The following is a 15,958-nucleotide window of genomic DNA, read 5'->3' as shown; positions in this document are numbered from 1 at the left end:
GGATCTCAGCTGTGTCCAGTTGATGGCTCTGGGTGCTAAGCTGGGAGGAGGGAAGGTCCAGCCACTGGGCCTGATGACCCCCAGGTCGTTTCCTTGGAGCCATCACTGTGTTTGCCAAACAGTTGGGGAACAAAACAGGGGTGTCTCCCAAACTCCTCAGCCAATGCTTCCCAAAGGTGGTGGCAAAGGGGGGTGGGAAACACAGGGTGTGCCTCTCCCCTCCCCTCCCCTCTCCGCAGGGCTGCCACAGCATAGCGAAGGGGGAGAAACCCAGCAAAAATAACTGATCATAAACACCGAGTCAGGTCCCTTCCTTCCTTCCTCTGCCCACAGCCCTCCAGGGCTCCCACCTCCCTCAGGGTAAAAGCCCAAGTCCTTCCTGTGGCCCACAAGACCCACCCTGTCACCTCCCTGCCCTCCCCACTCCCTCTCTCCCCCTCGCTCACTCTGCTCCAGACACACGGGCCTCCTGGCTGTTCCTCCAGCTCACCAGGCCCGGTCCTGTCCCAGGACCTTTGCACTAGCTGCCCTTTGTGAGGAATGCTCATCCATCTTTGCACATATGTCACCTTTTCAGAAAGGTCTTCTTGGACCCCTCCTCTCCTATTTTAAAAAATATCGCCCTCCTTGTACCCCTGCACACTCCCCATCCTCCAGCTTTTCTCATCACCTACTAAGACAAATAATTTACATATTTTTCTTGTTTATGGTCTGTCCCTCCTAGAGGGCAGAATTTTTCTGCATTTTCCTCACTGCTGTGCCCACAGGGTGCAAGACTGTCTGGCACACAGCAGGCGCTATTTAATTATTTGTTAAATGAACCAACGAATGAGTGAATGATCGATAGCTTCCACCGGTGAACGGCCTACTAGGATTGAGGGCTGCTACCTTACTCCTACTTTCATACCTGTTTCACAGAGGAGAAAACTGAGGTCTGGAGAGGAGCAGTTGCTTACCCATCTGTTTGTAGGCAAGGCAGGGACTCAACCTCAGGGCCTTAACTACTGCTCCCTCCCCCCAAATTCCAGGACTTACCTCATGCTCTTTCCCTCCCCTCAGGGCTGGTCAAACTGATTCTCCACTGCCATGCCTTTGCCTGAGCTGATCCCTCTGTCACCTGCCCCTTCTGTGTGTCATTCGGCTCATCCTCACCAAGGCTGGCCCTCCAGGAGCCCCCAGCCTTGTGAGGGAAGAGAAGGCAAGGCTGCCTGTGGTTTATGTCCAGGTAGAAAGCAACTTGGAGCCCCAAGAAGGTGGGCTGCAGAGGGTTGGAGCTATCCCACCAGGGGAGAGTCAGGGAAGGCTTCCTGGAGGAGGTGTCATTGGGGCTGGACTTAAGGATGGATGAGATGTAGCTGAGAGATGGGGGGGAGGCATTCCAGGCACAGCCTGAACAAAGGCCCTGAGGTGGGGGAATGTGCACAATTCAGCGGGACCGCAGCAGTGTCTGTCAGCCCAAGGATGAAACCAGAAGTCCTCAAATGCCAAGGTGAGGAGCGTGGACGTTTGGTCTGAGGACAAAGGGAGCCACAGACATTCCCGAGGAGGGGCAGGGAAGTGAATCTAACTGGTGGGAAGTGGTTGGGACTCCCAGAGCCACCCCTGGACCAGGTCCCAAGGAAGCCAGGGAACACCCTGACCTCACCACATCAGACTGTGCTTTCCTAACACCCTGCCTGGCCACAGGGGAGTTTAAGGGACAGCGAAGAACACGGTCAGAGGACAGGGGCCCCCACGAGACTGGCCTGTGCCCCTTACCCTGCGTTTATGTCCCCCATCCTGACCAGTGCAGCCAGAGAAGCCATAGCAAGTTCAGCTCCTACAGATCCAGTGAGGAGGGCATAGGAGGGGCTGCTCCCCCTCAGCCCCCTCCTCTTGATCCTTTGCAGTTTCCAAGAAATTCATTAAAGTGGGAACAGCTTCCATTCCAGGAACCTCCATCTGAATGCTTAACCCGGGTGGGTGGGGCACTAACCGTGGAACTCCAGACAAGATGTCCAGTTGGTCAGCGACGCATCACTCCTTTCAAATTTCGAACCCTGGCTTGTGCCATACGGTCGCACACCTCTGAGGCCCCCAGCACCCCGCCACTGAGACCCACCTCGGCTGGAACAGAGGCCACTGGCCTTTGGACAACACGAAGCACCTTTATTCTGGAGAGCAAAACCCCAAACAGCAAAGCAAGTGGGTGTGGCAGGTCCAGCTGTTGAAGCATCTTTGGGGACCCTTCAGTCCGCGATAGACAAGCTGGGGGAGGAAGGGGACACTCACTTTTCAAAACCCCAAACAGAAGCGTGTGCTTCTATCTGGGCAAAACATGCGACTCTCTGGGGAGTTTTGATCAGCTTCTTGGGGTGGGGCAATGCGGGACCACAGCCAGTGAATGCAGCTTGGGGCTAGTCAGACCTGAGTTAGGTTCAAGTCCTCATATGTCCAAGGGAAAGACTGGGGAGGGTCTAATATCAGTGAAGCTGATATAGGATTCAGAGTTAGGTCCCCAGCCCCCAACTCTGCCTGGGCCAAGGCCAAGGCATCGGCTAGTAATGCTGATGCATGGCCGCTAGGGGGCAGCAGGGATCTCGGGGTGCAGGACGGCCTCCAGCTGCCTTCGCTGCTCCACGGCCCCATCGGGTCAGAAGTCCAGTTCTGGCATCAGGGTGTGCTTGCGGCGGCTGGGGGGCTCAGGCTCCTCCTCGGGAATGTCCCCGGAGAGGCCCATCCCATCCCCGTACTGGGCTTGCCAGGCTCTCTGCTGGGCCGGCCAGTTCAGGTGTGCCCAGCGGGGGTCGGGCCCCCCCACGACCTCATCCACCAGGGCCTCCAGGTCGGGCGGAGGCCCAGGCCGCTCCACGAGGATGGGCGCGAAGGGCCCGACCAGCCAGGGCAGGGGCACGGCCTGCACCACCAGCTCCAGCAGCTCCTCCACGCACGTGTAGGCCCGGGCCACGCTGCCCCGGCCCTCGGCCAGCACGGCCGCCGGCACGTCCTCGAAGCAGCTGGCGTCGGCGAAAGCGGCCTGCAGGGCGTCCACGCTGCGCCGCACCTCGGCCACCTTCTCCTGGGCGCTGGGGGGCAGGCCCCGCACGCTAGTCTCCAGCGCGTCCACGGTGCTCTGCAGCTCCCGCATCAGGCTGCGGGACAGCACCAGGGTCTCCAGCTCTGCCTGCGGGGGGGCGGGGGGAGAAAGGGGAGAAGGGGGAGTAGGGAGGGAGGGGAGGGGAGGGGAGGGGAGGGGAGGGGAGGGGAGGGGAGGGGAGGGGAGGGGAGGGAGAGGAGGGAGAGGAGGGAGAGGAGGGAGAGGAGGGAGAGGAGGGAGAGGAGGGAGAGGAGGGAGAGGAGGGAGAGGAGGGAGGGGAGGGAGGGGAGGGAGGGGAGGGGCTTGGGTGTCCCGATGGACCCCCAACAGGACCCCCGCCCTGCCTCAGTTTCCCCACGGACTCTCCAACCAGCTGACCTCAGTACTTGGTTGGAGCTGGCTAGAGCCCCGCCCCTGGCAACCCCTGGCAGATCCAGAACCCCTCCCACGCCCCCCAACCCCCCTCCTCCACGCCATCTTACCTGACTGCGGCGGCCGTTCTCTGGGGAGTGCTGGCTCCAGCCCTCCCACAGCTCATGCACCTTCCCAGGGTGGGCTGGGGTGATGGGCGTCACTCCGCACTGCATGTGGTCAATCTGTGGGGACGGGGACCATAGTAGTCAGAACTGGAGGATTTGGAGTGTTGGGGGAACCAGGACCCTAGCGTGGATCTGGCCTCAATAGGCACTTACGGAACATCCACTGTATGCAAACCTTCCGTGCCTACTGATCCAGCCTGGCCGATCTGCTCATTTTCTCCCCTGCCCATGGCCAGACCTGAGACCTGTGGTTCCCCTGAAACTCAGACTCACTGCCAGGTTTTGCCCATGCTTGTGCCTCTGCTAGGAACACTCTCCTCTCCATCCCATCCCGCTGCCTGGTTCACTTCAGTTCAAGTCTCACTGTAGACATCACCCACTCCAAGAAGCCTCCCTTCCCCGGCTCCTGGCTGGGTGGATCCCTCCTCCGGGTCCCACAGAACCCAGCATGCTCTCCCATCATGACCCTAGTCCCCCTACTGGACTGTGAGTGTCCTGAGGGGGCCACTGGGTCTTCAGTGCCCAGGACAGGGCAGGTATTAGAAGATTAATAGAAATAAACTGTGATCCACACAGTAGAACAGTCTGACCTCCGTATCCACGGGCTCTGCATCTGAGGATTCAACCAAGATTCGCAGTTGGTTGAATCGGTGGATGCAGAACTGTGCCATTTTACAGAAGTGACTTGAGCATCCTCGGATTTTGGTTTCCGTGGGGGGTTCTGGAACCAATCCCTCGCAGATACTGAGGGATGACTGTTATTCAGCCTTAAAAAGGAAGGAAATTCTGAAACACGCTACAACATGGATGAACCTTGAGGACACGCTGCTCAGTGAAAGTAGCCCACTCCGGTGCTCACAGGTGCCCTCTGGTGGCTGCTTCAGGAAGGACAGACTGTGGGGTCCAGGATGAGAAACCAGGACCATGGTTGAGTAATCATGGCTGGACCCAGGTGGAGCAAGAGGAAGGAGATGTGGGCGGGTTCTGGGTAGACTTTGAAGGCAGAGCCAACAGTACTGGCTGATATGTCGGATGTGGGAGAGGAGGAGAAGAGGGAAGTTGAGGGTGACTCCCAGGTTTTGGCCTGAGGCACTGGAAGGACAGGGCTGTCATCAGTTGAGATGGGGAGCGGGATGCAGCAGGAGCAGGTTAGGGGCATCTGAACTCATCAGACATAGAAAACAGGAGCTGTTATGTTCCTCTGGAGCAGGGAGCGATGCACAACGGGGAAAGAAGCTGGGTTATCAGCTAGAACCTAAAGGCTGGGAAGATTGTGATTGGTGATGGGAGAGCCCGGGAAGAGGTACCTTCACTCTCTTCCCATCCATCTTAACCGCCTATAACTTCCCCTCCTCCACAAAACCTCTTTCTGCCTCCCCAGGCTGAGCCTTGACCCCCACTGAATGCCTCCAGCCCCGGGTCCCTCCTCTGCCCCAGCCCTGCACATACACGGTTCCGCCTCCCCCTTTCAGACTAGCAGGGGACCAGGTAGTCCGCGGGCACTCAATCCACGCATGCTGGCCGGCATCACGGGGTGGGAAAGGGGGGCAGGCAGAGGGCTCTCACCAGCTCCAGAGTCTCCTGCAACTGGGCCAGCGTGTCCTGGGCGTGGTGTTTCCTCCGCCTCAGTTTCCCCAGAGAGTGCTCGTATGCCAGGTGGCGGAGCCGCGCCGACAGGGAACCCAGGCGTACAAAGTAGCCCTGATGTCTCCGCTGCTCTTCCACGGAGCCCACTTCCGGGCCCTCAACCTCTGCTGCCAGAGCCGCTGGAGGACGGGATGGGGAGGGGAGTCAGCGTGGCCACGCCCTCCGCTTCTGGGTGGACACGCCCATGGGCTCCTACAGCTTGTATATTTCCCCTCTACACTATCAATTCATACGACCGTCCCCAAGTCCTACGATGTAGGCACTATTATTAGCTCTATTTACAGATGAGGAAACCCAAGGTAAAGAGAGGTGAAGTCCCACGGGGTGCAAGAGGCCGACCCAGGATTCAAACCCAGGCGCTCGTAACCACTTTACTGATTGCCTCGGTGCAAATCCCGGGTCTCTTTACCTCGATTTTCCTCACCTGTGAATGGAGCTTATACTAATGAAGGAGTCGCTTACAAGTGTTTGGCCCACAGAAGGTGCTTCAAAAATGGCTCACAGCCTTTCTGCGAAGGAGGGGGCACGCCCCATGTTCCTCCAGTGCCATCAAACAGGGTTTGGAAGTCAGATGGTCTCCAGGGTCAACGGACTAGATGCAGAACACTGGAGAATGGTGGGGTTCAAGGGAACCACGTAAAGGGGAGGACGCCATTCAACCCAAATATCTGATTTTCCAAGGCAAGTTAGAAATCAGGATTTATAGGGCAAAACCTGATTTTTAAATGCATGTGATGAATTAAATCATTTTAAAGGCATTGCACAGGCCAAATACTACAGTAAGGAGGGCCACCAGCTGGAGGCCGTGGCCCTCAAGTCTATAAGCCCCATATACTCTCGGGGCTCTAGGCAGTCAGATTTCTAGTAGGATGCGGGTTGGGGGAGGTCAGGCCTGGGCTGGAGCTCCATGTTCCCTACTGAACTGCTATGTGGCCTTGGGTGAGGCCGGGCCCTCTCTGATCCGTAACCTCCAGGGATGGGTAGGAGGATTCCGGGGCGAGCGGGGAGGGCTCTGGCCTTACCAAGTTCCTCCTCAGTCATGGGCAGAAAGTGGTCCACCAGCTCCTCTGACTTGCCCAGCACTACGTCCACGGCGTGGCTCATGGATCGTTTCAGCTCCACACTCCAGCGGCGGCCTTGCCGAGCCAGGCCTACCACGCCTGTCACACCACTGGCCACCACGTCCTTGGCCGAGGTCACCACCTGGCGGAGGGGCCCAGCTCCGGTTGCTGTAGGTCTCCGGCTCCCTTCCCCTGCCCCCAGCTCCCTGAGGCTGCGAGGCAAGGACCCCTGGCCCCTGTTTGGCTCTGGGCCACAATTTCCCCTCTTATAAAATGGAGGAAAATCAAATCTTCCTCACAGGGTTGCTGAAGGGATCCCCAGCACCAGCTGGCACATATTATGTGCTCAGTAAACACAGGTGTCAATTATTTTCATCTGGCGGCTGTTTTGTTCCAGTTAACCAAAGCCTGACTGGGTCCTGGAGTCCAGCTGGCCCAGGTGTTCAGGCTGCGTTTCTCGCTGCCACCTCCACCCCCTACAGCTTCCCCACCATCTGGTGGTGCTGGGTACCGTCTCTGAAGGTTGCTGGAGAAAGGGCAGCTTCTCCCCCAGCTTGTCCAGGCCCCTGCAGGCGAGATCGTTCACTGTGGCCACTGGAGACAGAGAGGCAGCGAGCGAGAATTGGGGAGATGTCAAGGGAGAGAGGGACACAGGGACATAGAGGGAGGGGATGCTGGAGGGAGAGGCAGAGAAAAAAGGAGACACACACACACACACACACACGGAGGGAAAGACAGAGGGGGCACCTGGCTAGCCCCCTGCAAGGGGCCAGGACCCTGAGTGTGTGGGTGAGCCACCAGGCTGGACCCTGCCTCTCTGCCCTTCCTGCCTCCGCCCTGCCACGGCTGCTGCCAGCACCAAGGTGACTCCTCACCCATGTCCAGCTCAGACGCCCCAGCGAGCAGGCTCAAGGTCACACAAGCCGGCTGAGAAGGAGGCAGGCGAGGCCCTGGGCTGGGACCCTCAGGTGATCCCCTTCCTCGGTCAGATGCGAGGCCGAGGGTCTCTCTGTCCCCCAACCCCACCGCGAGGTTGGACCCCCTGAGCTGGTCACAGGCTCAGGACGGGTAGAGGAAGGGGCAGACAGGGGAGGGAGATTGGACAGGCAAAGGGACCCAAGGCACATCAGGCTAGCCAAAGGGAGGAGGACAGTGAGACAGACAAGATGGGGACAAAAGGAGGGGGGCCCCAAGGAAACAGCTAAGGGCAGACGGGCAGGTGATCAAACTACAGAGGGACAAATAAGCAGAGGCAGAGGGCACGAGGGATGCAGGTAGAATGGGGGACGGGACAGGCAGAGAATGGAGGGTGAGATGGCACAGGCAGGAGGACCAAGAGAGGGGATGACACAGGTGGATGGGGGACAGGCAGGTGGACAGAGTAAAGGCACACAGCATAGGTGAGACTGCAGAGGGACACCCGTCTCAGGGGGTCCACTGCAGCAGTCATGCAGATGGAGCATGAGAGGGTGGGGCAGTGGGACAAACCACAGGACCCAGGACTCTGGCCAGGGGGACTCACGCTGGGGCTGCAGGTGGCTGAGCAGCGGCTGGGCGTGGTCCAGGGCACGCGTGGTCAGGCCACACATGCAGTGCTCAGCCAGACGGCAGGCGGAGCCCAGCAGTGGGTGCCTGTCCTTGGCGGCGCTGTAAGCATCGGAGACTGCGGTGCACGTGGCCCTGACCAGGGGCAGGGCCGCCACACGCTGCACCACGTTCTGCAGGAAGGGGTGGCGTCAGAGGGGTCCCAGGTGGAGCGGGGGCGCTCAGCCACATGCTAGAGAGCCCACTCACCCTCTCTGGGCTGGGACGAGGGGCAGGTGAGAGGGGTGGGGGGTAAGTATATTGAGCGCAGCTGCGCGCAGGCAATGGACACCCACACCGAGGTGCGCCTAGAGCTCCTGTTCTCAACAGCATACACAGAGCGGGACCGGTTCTGAAAGACTCAGTCTCCTTGAGGGAAGAGCCATTAGTGTCTGGTTATTAAGGGCACAGCCTCTGGAGCAAGACCACCTGCGTTCAGTTCTGGTTCTCCACTTCCAAGCTGTGTGAGCTTGGGCAAGTGCGTGAACTGCTCTGTGCCTCAGTCTCCCTATCTGTAAACTGGGTTTCTAGGGCTGTGATGGGGATTCAAGGACAACATGTGAAGCGCTCAGAACAGTGAATGATGCAGAGTATACGCTGTGATTGCTATTATTATTGTTGTTAAGAGTGCCATGATGGTGGACACAGAAACAGAGAGATACAGGTAGAGACCCAGAGATGGGAGTGGGAGAGAGTTGGGCAGAGGCCAGGTAAGCTGGCTGAGAGTGTCTGGAGAGACACACCCCAGAGACACACCCTTCCCTGGGCCTCACTTTGCCCCTCTGGGAAATGGGTAGAATGTGCCTCCCCCAACCACGCTCCAAAATGCCCTCAGAGTAAGGTGCTCGAAGCAAGGGCAGGGGGACCCAGTCTGAAACTGTCCCAGGAGGGACTGCCCCCCCCACCTCCTCCCGTGCCGAGCTCCATGGGAGGTGCAGCCCCTTACCTGCTGGTCCTGCTCCCACAAGCTGGGTCTGGGGGCCTGAGCCACCTCGTCTTCTGACATGCCGACTGCAAACAGGGTCACCCTGGGGGCAGGACAGAGTGATGGGCCCTTGCACGCCAGCCCTCCCGGCTCCCACCCAGGCCCTGGGTTCTGTCTGTCTAGGCTTGGTGACCCGGGCAAGTCTCCTTCCCTCTTGGGGCCTCAGTTTTCCTCATCTGCAAAATGAGGTAATGATAATGCCTACCTCAGAGCGCCCAGGGCAGGGACAGTGCATGCCCAGGGCTCTGCACACAGCAGGTGCGTAGTAGAGAACCTCTGACAAAGCGGAGGCCCTGCAGTGATTCAAAGCATGGGCTCTGGGCAGAGAGACACCTGAGTTCGAGTCTGACCATTACCTGCTGTGTGACTTTGGGCAAATGCCTTCACCTGTGTGGGCTGTTGCCTCCGCTGCAGTTAGGGAAGATCCCTGTTGCCCTGGCCCGGGATGGAACCGTGCAAGCAGCCCCCTGCGGGGGTGCAGGTGGTTGCTGCAGAATCCCAGTAAACCCACAGTCCAGTTTGATACACAGGGAAACTGAGGCACACAGCAGGCCCATAATGGGCCCAAGGTCACTCAGCTAAGTAGACTCAGAGCGGGACTTCGACCTCAGACTCCCCGCCTACAGTTCTTCCCCCATCCGCACCCAGCGCCCTCAGAACCCCAGTCCTCTCCCAACTGGGTCCTGAGCTTTTGCCAACTGGGCCAAGGGTCTCAGCCACCTGCTCCGGCCTGTCACACCACTCCTCTCCCCAAGCCGCTGGGCTCTCGCCCTCCCACCCACCCACCGCGCCCCCGGGCCTGCTGGGCACGACTGAACGCCGCCCGCGAGGCACTCACCCAGGCGCGTTCAACTTCAGCCCCAAGGTGCTGCAGCAGACCCCAGACTCAGACTCCGGTCTCCGACTCCAGCCTTCCCCGCCCCCCCTTATAGTGACTTGGGGGCGGGACCTTCGGGGACCGACCAATAGGGAGAGGCCTGAGGGGGGCGTGCCCTGGGCGGGGCTCCGGGGCCCCTCGCCCTACTCAGGGGCTCCCAGAGCGCCCCGCGGTTGCCATAGCAACTTGGGGACGCTCTATGCTAAGGATTGAGTTACTTTCCTTGGCTAAGTTTGACCACCTGTCACCCTCACTGCTGTTGCCGCAGAGACGGTGGAGAGCGATCACAGCCCCCCACCGCTTCGCCCAGTGACCTTGGGCAAGTCCTCACGGTCTTTCTTTTTACTTTTTAAAACCTGCCGCTTAACTAAGCCGGAAGACAGGCCGGCCCATTCACTTGGATCCCCATTTTACAGATGAGCAAAATGAGGATCAGAATACTTAAACCACTTGCCCTGGGTCGCCTGGCTATTGAGGAATCTGATTCAAACACAGCTCTGCCAGACTGCAGAACCCCGGCTTTCATCACCACACCTGGAATGACCACCAACGTGGGCATGACCCTCCTTCCAGGGAGCTGCAAAAACCGAGCATGCCCCAAACATCCCAGGGTCCCCCCAGTCCGACCTCGACCCCCACCATGCCCAACATTGTGTTGGAAGGTGGCCCCGAGGTTCTGGAGCTGTGAAAACACAGCCCCCAGGGCCTCTGCCCAGCTGTTCAGCCCCATCCAGCCTGCCCATGCTCGTCCTGGGCAGCTGCTCCCCTGGTTATCACAGGCCAGCATGAAAAATTGTTTGGAGCCCTGAAGCAATCTGGTTTAATTTAAACCTTCCCCAGGACACAAGCTCTGGAAGGAATCCACTGGTAAAACGACACCTTGGGCAATGGTCAGGGTTTTATTACCAGTTAAATCCAAGGATGGGGAAAGGGGGAGGAGCAGACACAGCCATCAGATCCCAACTGCTATCGATTTGGGATTTCATGGCATGCCTCTCCTTCTGCTTCATGCTGGAGACCTAGGAATTCGCCTTGGGAGAATGCAAGGAACACAGCAAATACATCCAATTCTGTTCAACAGTTATTTATTAACCCCTTCCAGTCTGACCTCAAACCGAGTGATGCCGAGTAAGAGGGAACCCAGCCCCAGGCCCTGCACTCAGAGAACCCCTGAAACTGGGGGAGACAGAGCCAGAATGAGCCAACCTCAGTGTGGCCAGGACAGGTTGGAGGAGCCAGAGACCAAGAGACCCGGGAAATAGGGGAAAGAGATTTCTGGAAGAGGATACAGCTTGAGCAGAGGCAAGGAAGCAGGAAGAGCCCGAGGTGTGTTTGGGGCAACATGGGCGAAACAGGTCCCGGCAACTATGGGAAGCCCAGCCTCACCCTTAGAAGGTGGGATTATTTGCTAAGTGGGGTGCGGCGTCCTGCCAAGCCTTGCCTCCCCACCCCGCCCCCAGCCCCAGGCTTCAAGGGGACCTGGCCACCACTAGGAGCATTTGGCCCTTCAAGGTTCTAGGGCCAGCACAGCGTGTGTCATTGCGGAAGAACATCTTGCCTTCGTTGGCCACCAGCCACTCAAAGAGGTCGTCCAGTTTCCGGTCGCAGATCCAGGGATTACCCGAGAGGTCAAAGCCATCCTTCATGTTTCCGGCAGCCTTCCCCAAGGACGTCCAGAGCCCCTTGGGCACGGTGGTCAGCAAGTTGTTGGAGAGGTCCAGCATGTCCAGCTTCTGCAGACCTCGGAAGGCGCCGGCTGCCACCGTGGTCAGCCTGTTGTTGTTCAGGAAGAGGTAGCGCAGTTTTGGCTGGTGCACCAGAAGGCCCTTTCCGAGCTCCTGCAACCTATTGCCCTCGAGGTGCAGCCGTTCCAACCTCAAGGGGCCGCTCAGAAGGTCAGGGGGCAAAGTCTGCAGCTGGTTATTGCCAAGATCAAGGATGAGCAGGTCGGTGAAATTGGCCAGCAGCCCAGGGGGCAGCGTCTGGAGCTGGTTCCCGGATAGGTCCAGATGCCGCAGGGCTTTCAGGCTGTGCAGCCACGAGGCCTCCAGAACTTTCAGCTGGTTTTCCTTCAGCACCAGGGTGTGGAGGGCAGCTGAGACCTGGAAGAGGCCAGGAGGCAGCCGGGTCAGGGCGTTGCGGGTCAGATCAAGCACCTTTAGCTGAGGCACAGGCAGCAGGAACTTGGCGGAGAGGTCCTCCAGCTGGTTGCTGGAAAGGTGCAGTTCCTGGAGGTTAGGGATGCCCTGGAGGGTGTTGGCAGGCAGCTGAGTCAGGTTGAAGAACTCCACGGCCAGGTAGACGGTGTCAGCTGGGAAGTAGTTGGGGAGTCTGGCAGGTGGTTGGCAGGAGATGGAGCTGCCGTTACCCGAGTGGGACACCAGGCAGGCGTCTGGATTTGGGGTGACCCCCTGGGCTGAGACCACAAATAACAGCAGCAGGAAGAGGATTCTAGAAAGATGGGAGTCCCAGCCTACTGGGCTGCAGGCAATGACAGAAAGTGCTTAATAAGTTAAAATAATGATATTATACACCCAGCAAAGTGAAAATATACCCAGAATCTGCCTGCTTCTTCCCACCTCTACTTTCACCCGGCCTCATTGCTGGCCTGGACTAGTGTAGTAGTCCCCTCCTCCTCCTCTCCTGGCTTCCACCCTCAACACCCCCCACCCCCCCGCCACAGCTGCCAGAAGTAGCTCCTGTTCCAGGAAGAATTCTATGAAACCTGAGTTTCTTAGTCTGACCCCTACATACTACCCTTCCCCATTGTCAGCCCAGCCCCAATGGACTATTAATTATTTGCAGTCCAACTTGCTAATTTCTTCTGCTCTCACTTGTTTTCTGGGTCATTTCTTGTCTCCCTGGCTCCATGTTTTAAAGGCAGAGCCTATGAACTCTTACTCGTCCTGCAAAACCCCAGCTCCAATGGCCCCCTTTCCATAAAGCTTTCTCTGACCCTCCCAAGCAGAATTCTCAGTTTCCCCATCTGGGCTGCTCCTCTTGCTGTCTAGCCCCGTCTAGGTTATCTGTGCCCAGCCCCATCTTGCTCCAAAGCTCTGGACTCCAGATACAGACGGGACTCTGAGCATGAAAAGTGCATCCTGCCTTGTACAGGTCTGGAGGAAGGCATTTGGTTTTGGGATGGTGAGATTTACAGTTGGTACTGGAACCCTTCGGGAGCTGGGGCTTCTGTTCCTCCTGGTCCCTCCAGCAGTAATGCCCTAGCCCAGCAGCCCTAGAGACCACCTGAACATCCTTGGTTACTACAGCCCGTGGACCACCTGGGCCTTCTGCAGGGAGTGTGTGTATGGGAATGAGTCTGTCCATAGACGGAGCCTGAGTGTCAGTCTGTTCCAGCCTGCAGGCCTACGTCTGGCCCTGTGACTTCAGTGGGTCAGACGGAATGTCCATGGATCTCTGCACTGCCTGGTGTCCAGGCCTGCCCAGGGTGGGCGGGGTGGGAACCTACCTCTGTTTTTGCTCTAGGCTCCAAGAGGACATGGCGGCCTCTCTCTTTTCCATCCAGGTTCCCTTGGTCTGGCAAGGTGGCCTTATACCTGCCTGGGCTGGGGACAGGGGCACCAGCCATTGGGAAGTCTCCACCCACATCCTGTTCCCGTTAGGGGCTGGACCTGAGCCAGGCAGGGGAAAGGGAGGGGTCAGGATTGCAAAATTGCTTCCTGGCAGAGGGAGGACAGAAGGTGGGCTGCCCACCGCCTTCTCGACCCTGTTTCTACCTAGTTTTTCTTTCCCCTGAGTCCTGCTTTTGGGGAGTGGGTACCCAAGAGTCTCTGAGGCTGAGTCCCCACTTCCCCCAATCTAGGAATCAAGGGTCAAGTTTGTAAGGCGCCAGTCTGTCCTGGGGGATGGGGACAACTCTTTGAGCAAGAGGTACTATTTATAATAAATTTGAGCAACCAGGAAGCTCAGTGAAGAGAACAAAAACACACTTGTCTTATATTCATGACATATTCTTATTTTTTTTTAGTAAAATAATTTTTAAAAAAAGAATTCAAAAGCAAGTGATGTTAAAAGCCTCCACAGTCTTTGAACAATGGTCTGGGAGGGACTAAACCTGGTTCTGAATCCCAGCTCTTCTGTGACTGCTGTTTTGTGAACTTGGGCAAGTGGCGTAACTTTTCTTGGCCGCAGTTCCCCTATCTGTGAAGCTGAACTCAGTCTCCGAGAGCCCCTTCCATTCTTTCTTTCTTCAGCTGAAGCTGATGTGCTATGTGTTTTGGACTTTTCTCATCTCCTAGTAAGTGCATCTGAAGGTTCACACTTCCCTCTGAGAACTGTTGACTGCAGCTCACAGGTTTGGCTATTCAGTGCTTAAATTCTTGTTGAATGCTAAACATTCAGGTGTGACGTATTATCCTTATCCGCATGCCTGGCTGTGGCCTCTTTTCCCCAGCCCAATCTCTGAAGGGTTTTGTCCCTCTTCAGCTGTGAGGATGACTAAGCATTCTGTCTTAGTGGACATACGGGCTGAGAGGGAAACACACAGGCTGCCATAGGCCGGCACAGATAAAGAAAGACAGATAACCACCTGCGTGAAATACACGGACATACATAGTGACCGAGAGACAGGGAAAAACACATAGACCCAGAGACACAGACAGGGCAGGACACACAGGAGAGAACAACATATCTGCAGAGATGGACACACAAAAACAGACACACACACAAACAGGAAAAGGACCTGAGTAGACGTTTTTCCAAAGAAGACATACAAATGGCCAACAGGTACATGAAAAGGTGCTTGACATCACTAATCATCAGGAGAATGCAAATCAAAACCACAACGAGATGTCACCCACACCTGTTAGAATGGCTTCATCAAAAAGACAAGAGATAAGAAGTGTTGTGAGGGTGTGGAGAAAGGGGAACCCTTAAAAAAAAAAAAAAAGAAAGGGGAACCCTTGTGCACTGCTGGTGGGAATGTAAATTGGTGCAGGAGGGAGTTTCCTCAAAAAAAAATTAAAAATAGAACTACCATATGATCTGGCAATCTCACTTCTGGGTATGTATCCAGAGGAAATGAAACCAGTATCTTGAAGAGATATCTGCCCTCCCATGTTCATTACAGCACTATTCACAATAGCCAAGACATGGAAACAACGTAAGTATCCATTCACAGATGCATGGATAAAGATGTGGTGTATATATGCATAACGGAATATAATTCAGCCATAACAAGGAAGCAAATCCTGCCCATTTGGGACAACATGGATGAAACTTGAGGGCATTATGCTAAGTGAAATAAGTCAGGCAGAGAAAGACAAATACTGAGTGATCTCAGTTATGTAAAATAACCAAATTCATAGAAACCAAGAGTAGAATGGTGGTTGTCAGGGACTGAGGGGTGAGGCAAAGGGAGAGATGTTGGTCAAAGGATATAGACTCCCAGCTCTAAGATGCCTAAGTCCTGAGGATGTAATGTACAGCGTGGTGATTAGTTAACAAGACTGTACAGTATACTTGAAAGATGCTAAGAGTAGATCTTAAATGTTCTTACCACACACACACAAAGTAACTATGTGAAGTAATGGATGTGTCAAGCTTATTGTGATAATTATCTTACAATATGTATCAAACATATCAAATCATCAAGATATGCACCAGAAACCTACACAATCTTATATGTCAAATATATTTCAATCAAGCTGAAAAAACAGACACACAGGTACAGGAGGAGCTGCTAGATGCCGTCATGGTGTTTTGTGTTTCTTTGTTTCAATCAGTCTCCCCATGACAAGCGGTGGACAGGGGTTCTGTCCTGTTCATTGTTCTATCCCCAGAGCCCAGCACACAGTAGGTGCTTAATCGACATGGGCCGGAAGAGTTGTGAATTGTAGTGACATAATGCTAAAGTGATCTCTTAAGGTGAAATCAGATCATGTCCCCTGCTTAAAACTCTCTGATGGCTTCCTGTCCCACTTAAAATTCATAAGGCTGGAGGGAGCAGGGAGTGGGGAGTTAGTGTTTCATGGGGACAGAGTTTCAGTTTGGGAAAACGAGAAAGTTCTGGAGATGGATGGTGGGGATGGCTGTACGACAGTGTGAATGTGCTTAATGCCACTGAGCTGTGCACTTAAAAATGGTTCAAGTGGTAAATTTGATCGTATATGTTATTTACCACAATTAAAAAAAAAAATTGTACTCCTCACTGGTGAGGCCCTGCCTGCC

At 56.0% G+C, this 15,958-nt stretch overlaps 2 protein-coding genes across 2 annotated transcripts; both read right to left on the bottom strand.

Annotated features, from left to right (window-relative positions):
- Nucleotides 1–2,129: 2,129 nt before the first annotated feature.
- PLIN5 (perilipin 5) lies at nucleotides 2,130–9,802 on the bottom strand. Its single transcript, XM_079918181.1, has 8 exons — nucleotides 9,731–9,802; nucleotides 8,854–8,935; nucleotides 7,846–8,041; nucleotides 6,835–6,917; nucleotides 6,285–6,465; nucleotides 5,182–5,381; nucleotides 3,559–3,672; nucleotides 2,130–3,163 (listed from the first exon to the last, which is right to left on the bottom strand). Exons 2-8 carry the CDS (start codon nucleotides 8,911–8,913, stop codon nucleotides 2,633–2,635), a joined length of 1,365 nt encoding a protein of 454 aa, XP_079774307.1. The 5' UTR covers nucleotides 8,914–8,935; nucleotides 9,731–9,802; the 3' UTR covers nucleotides 2,130–2,632.
- Nucleotides 9,803–10,849: 1,047 nt separating this feature from the next.
- Nucleotides 10,850–13,378, bottom strand: LRG1 (leucine rich alpha-2-glycoprotein 1; the record flags this gene model as incomplete). Its single annotated transcript, XM_079918182.1, has 2 exons — nucleotides 10,850–12,250; nucleotides 13,239–13,378. 2 exons carry the CDS (start codon nucleotides 13,376–13,378, stop codon nucleotides 11,239–11,241), a joined length of 1,152 nt encoding a protein of 383 aa, XP_079774308.1. The 3' UTR covers nucleotides 10,850–11,238.
- Between the last annotated feature and the right edge of the window lie 2,580 nt (nucleotides 13,379–15,958).

Source organism: Stenella coeruleoalba (genome assembly GCF_951394435.1).
Source record: "Stenella coeruleoalba genome assembly, chromosome: 3".
In the NCBI taxonomy this organism is placed as follows: Eukaryota; Metazoa; Chordata; class Mammalia; order Artiodactyla; family Delphinidae; genus Stenella; species Stenella coeruleoalba.
The sequence above is the reverse complement of the archived record's forward strand: the minus strand, read 5'-3'. Positions and strand labels throughout refer to the sequence as shown.

Coding starts and splice junctions, on each gene's coding strand:
- PLIN5 (XM_079918181.1), bottom strand. CDS start 8,913: ATGTCAGAAGACGAGGTGGCTCAGGCCCCCAGACCCAGCTTGTGGGAG. Junction 3,673..5,181: donor TGCAGGAGACTCTGGAGCTG/GTGAGAGCCCTC, acceptor CCGTCCCCACAG/ATTGACCACATGCAGTGCGG. Junction 3,164..3,558: donor AGAACGGCCGCCGCAGTCAG/GTAAGATGGCGT, acceptor GCCCCCCCGCAG/GCAGAGCTGGAGACCCTGGT.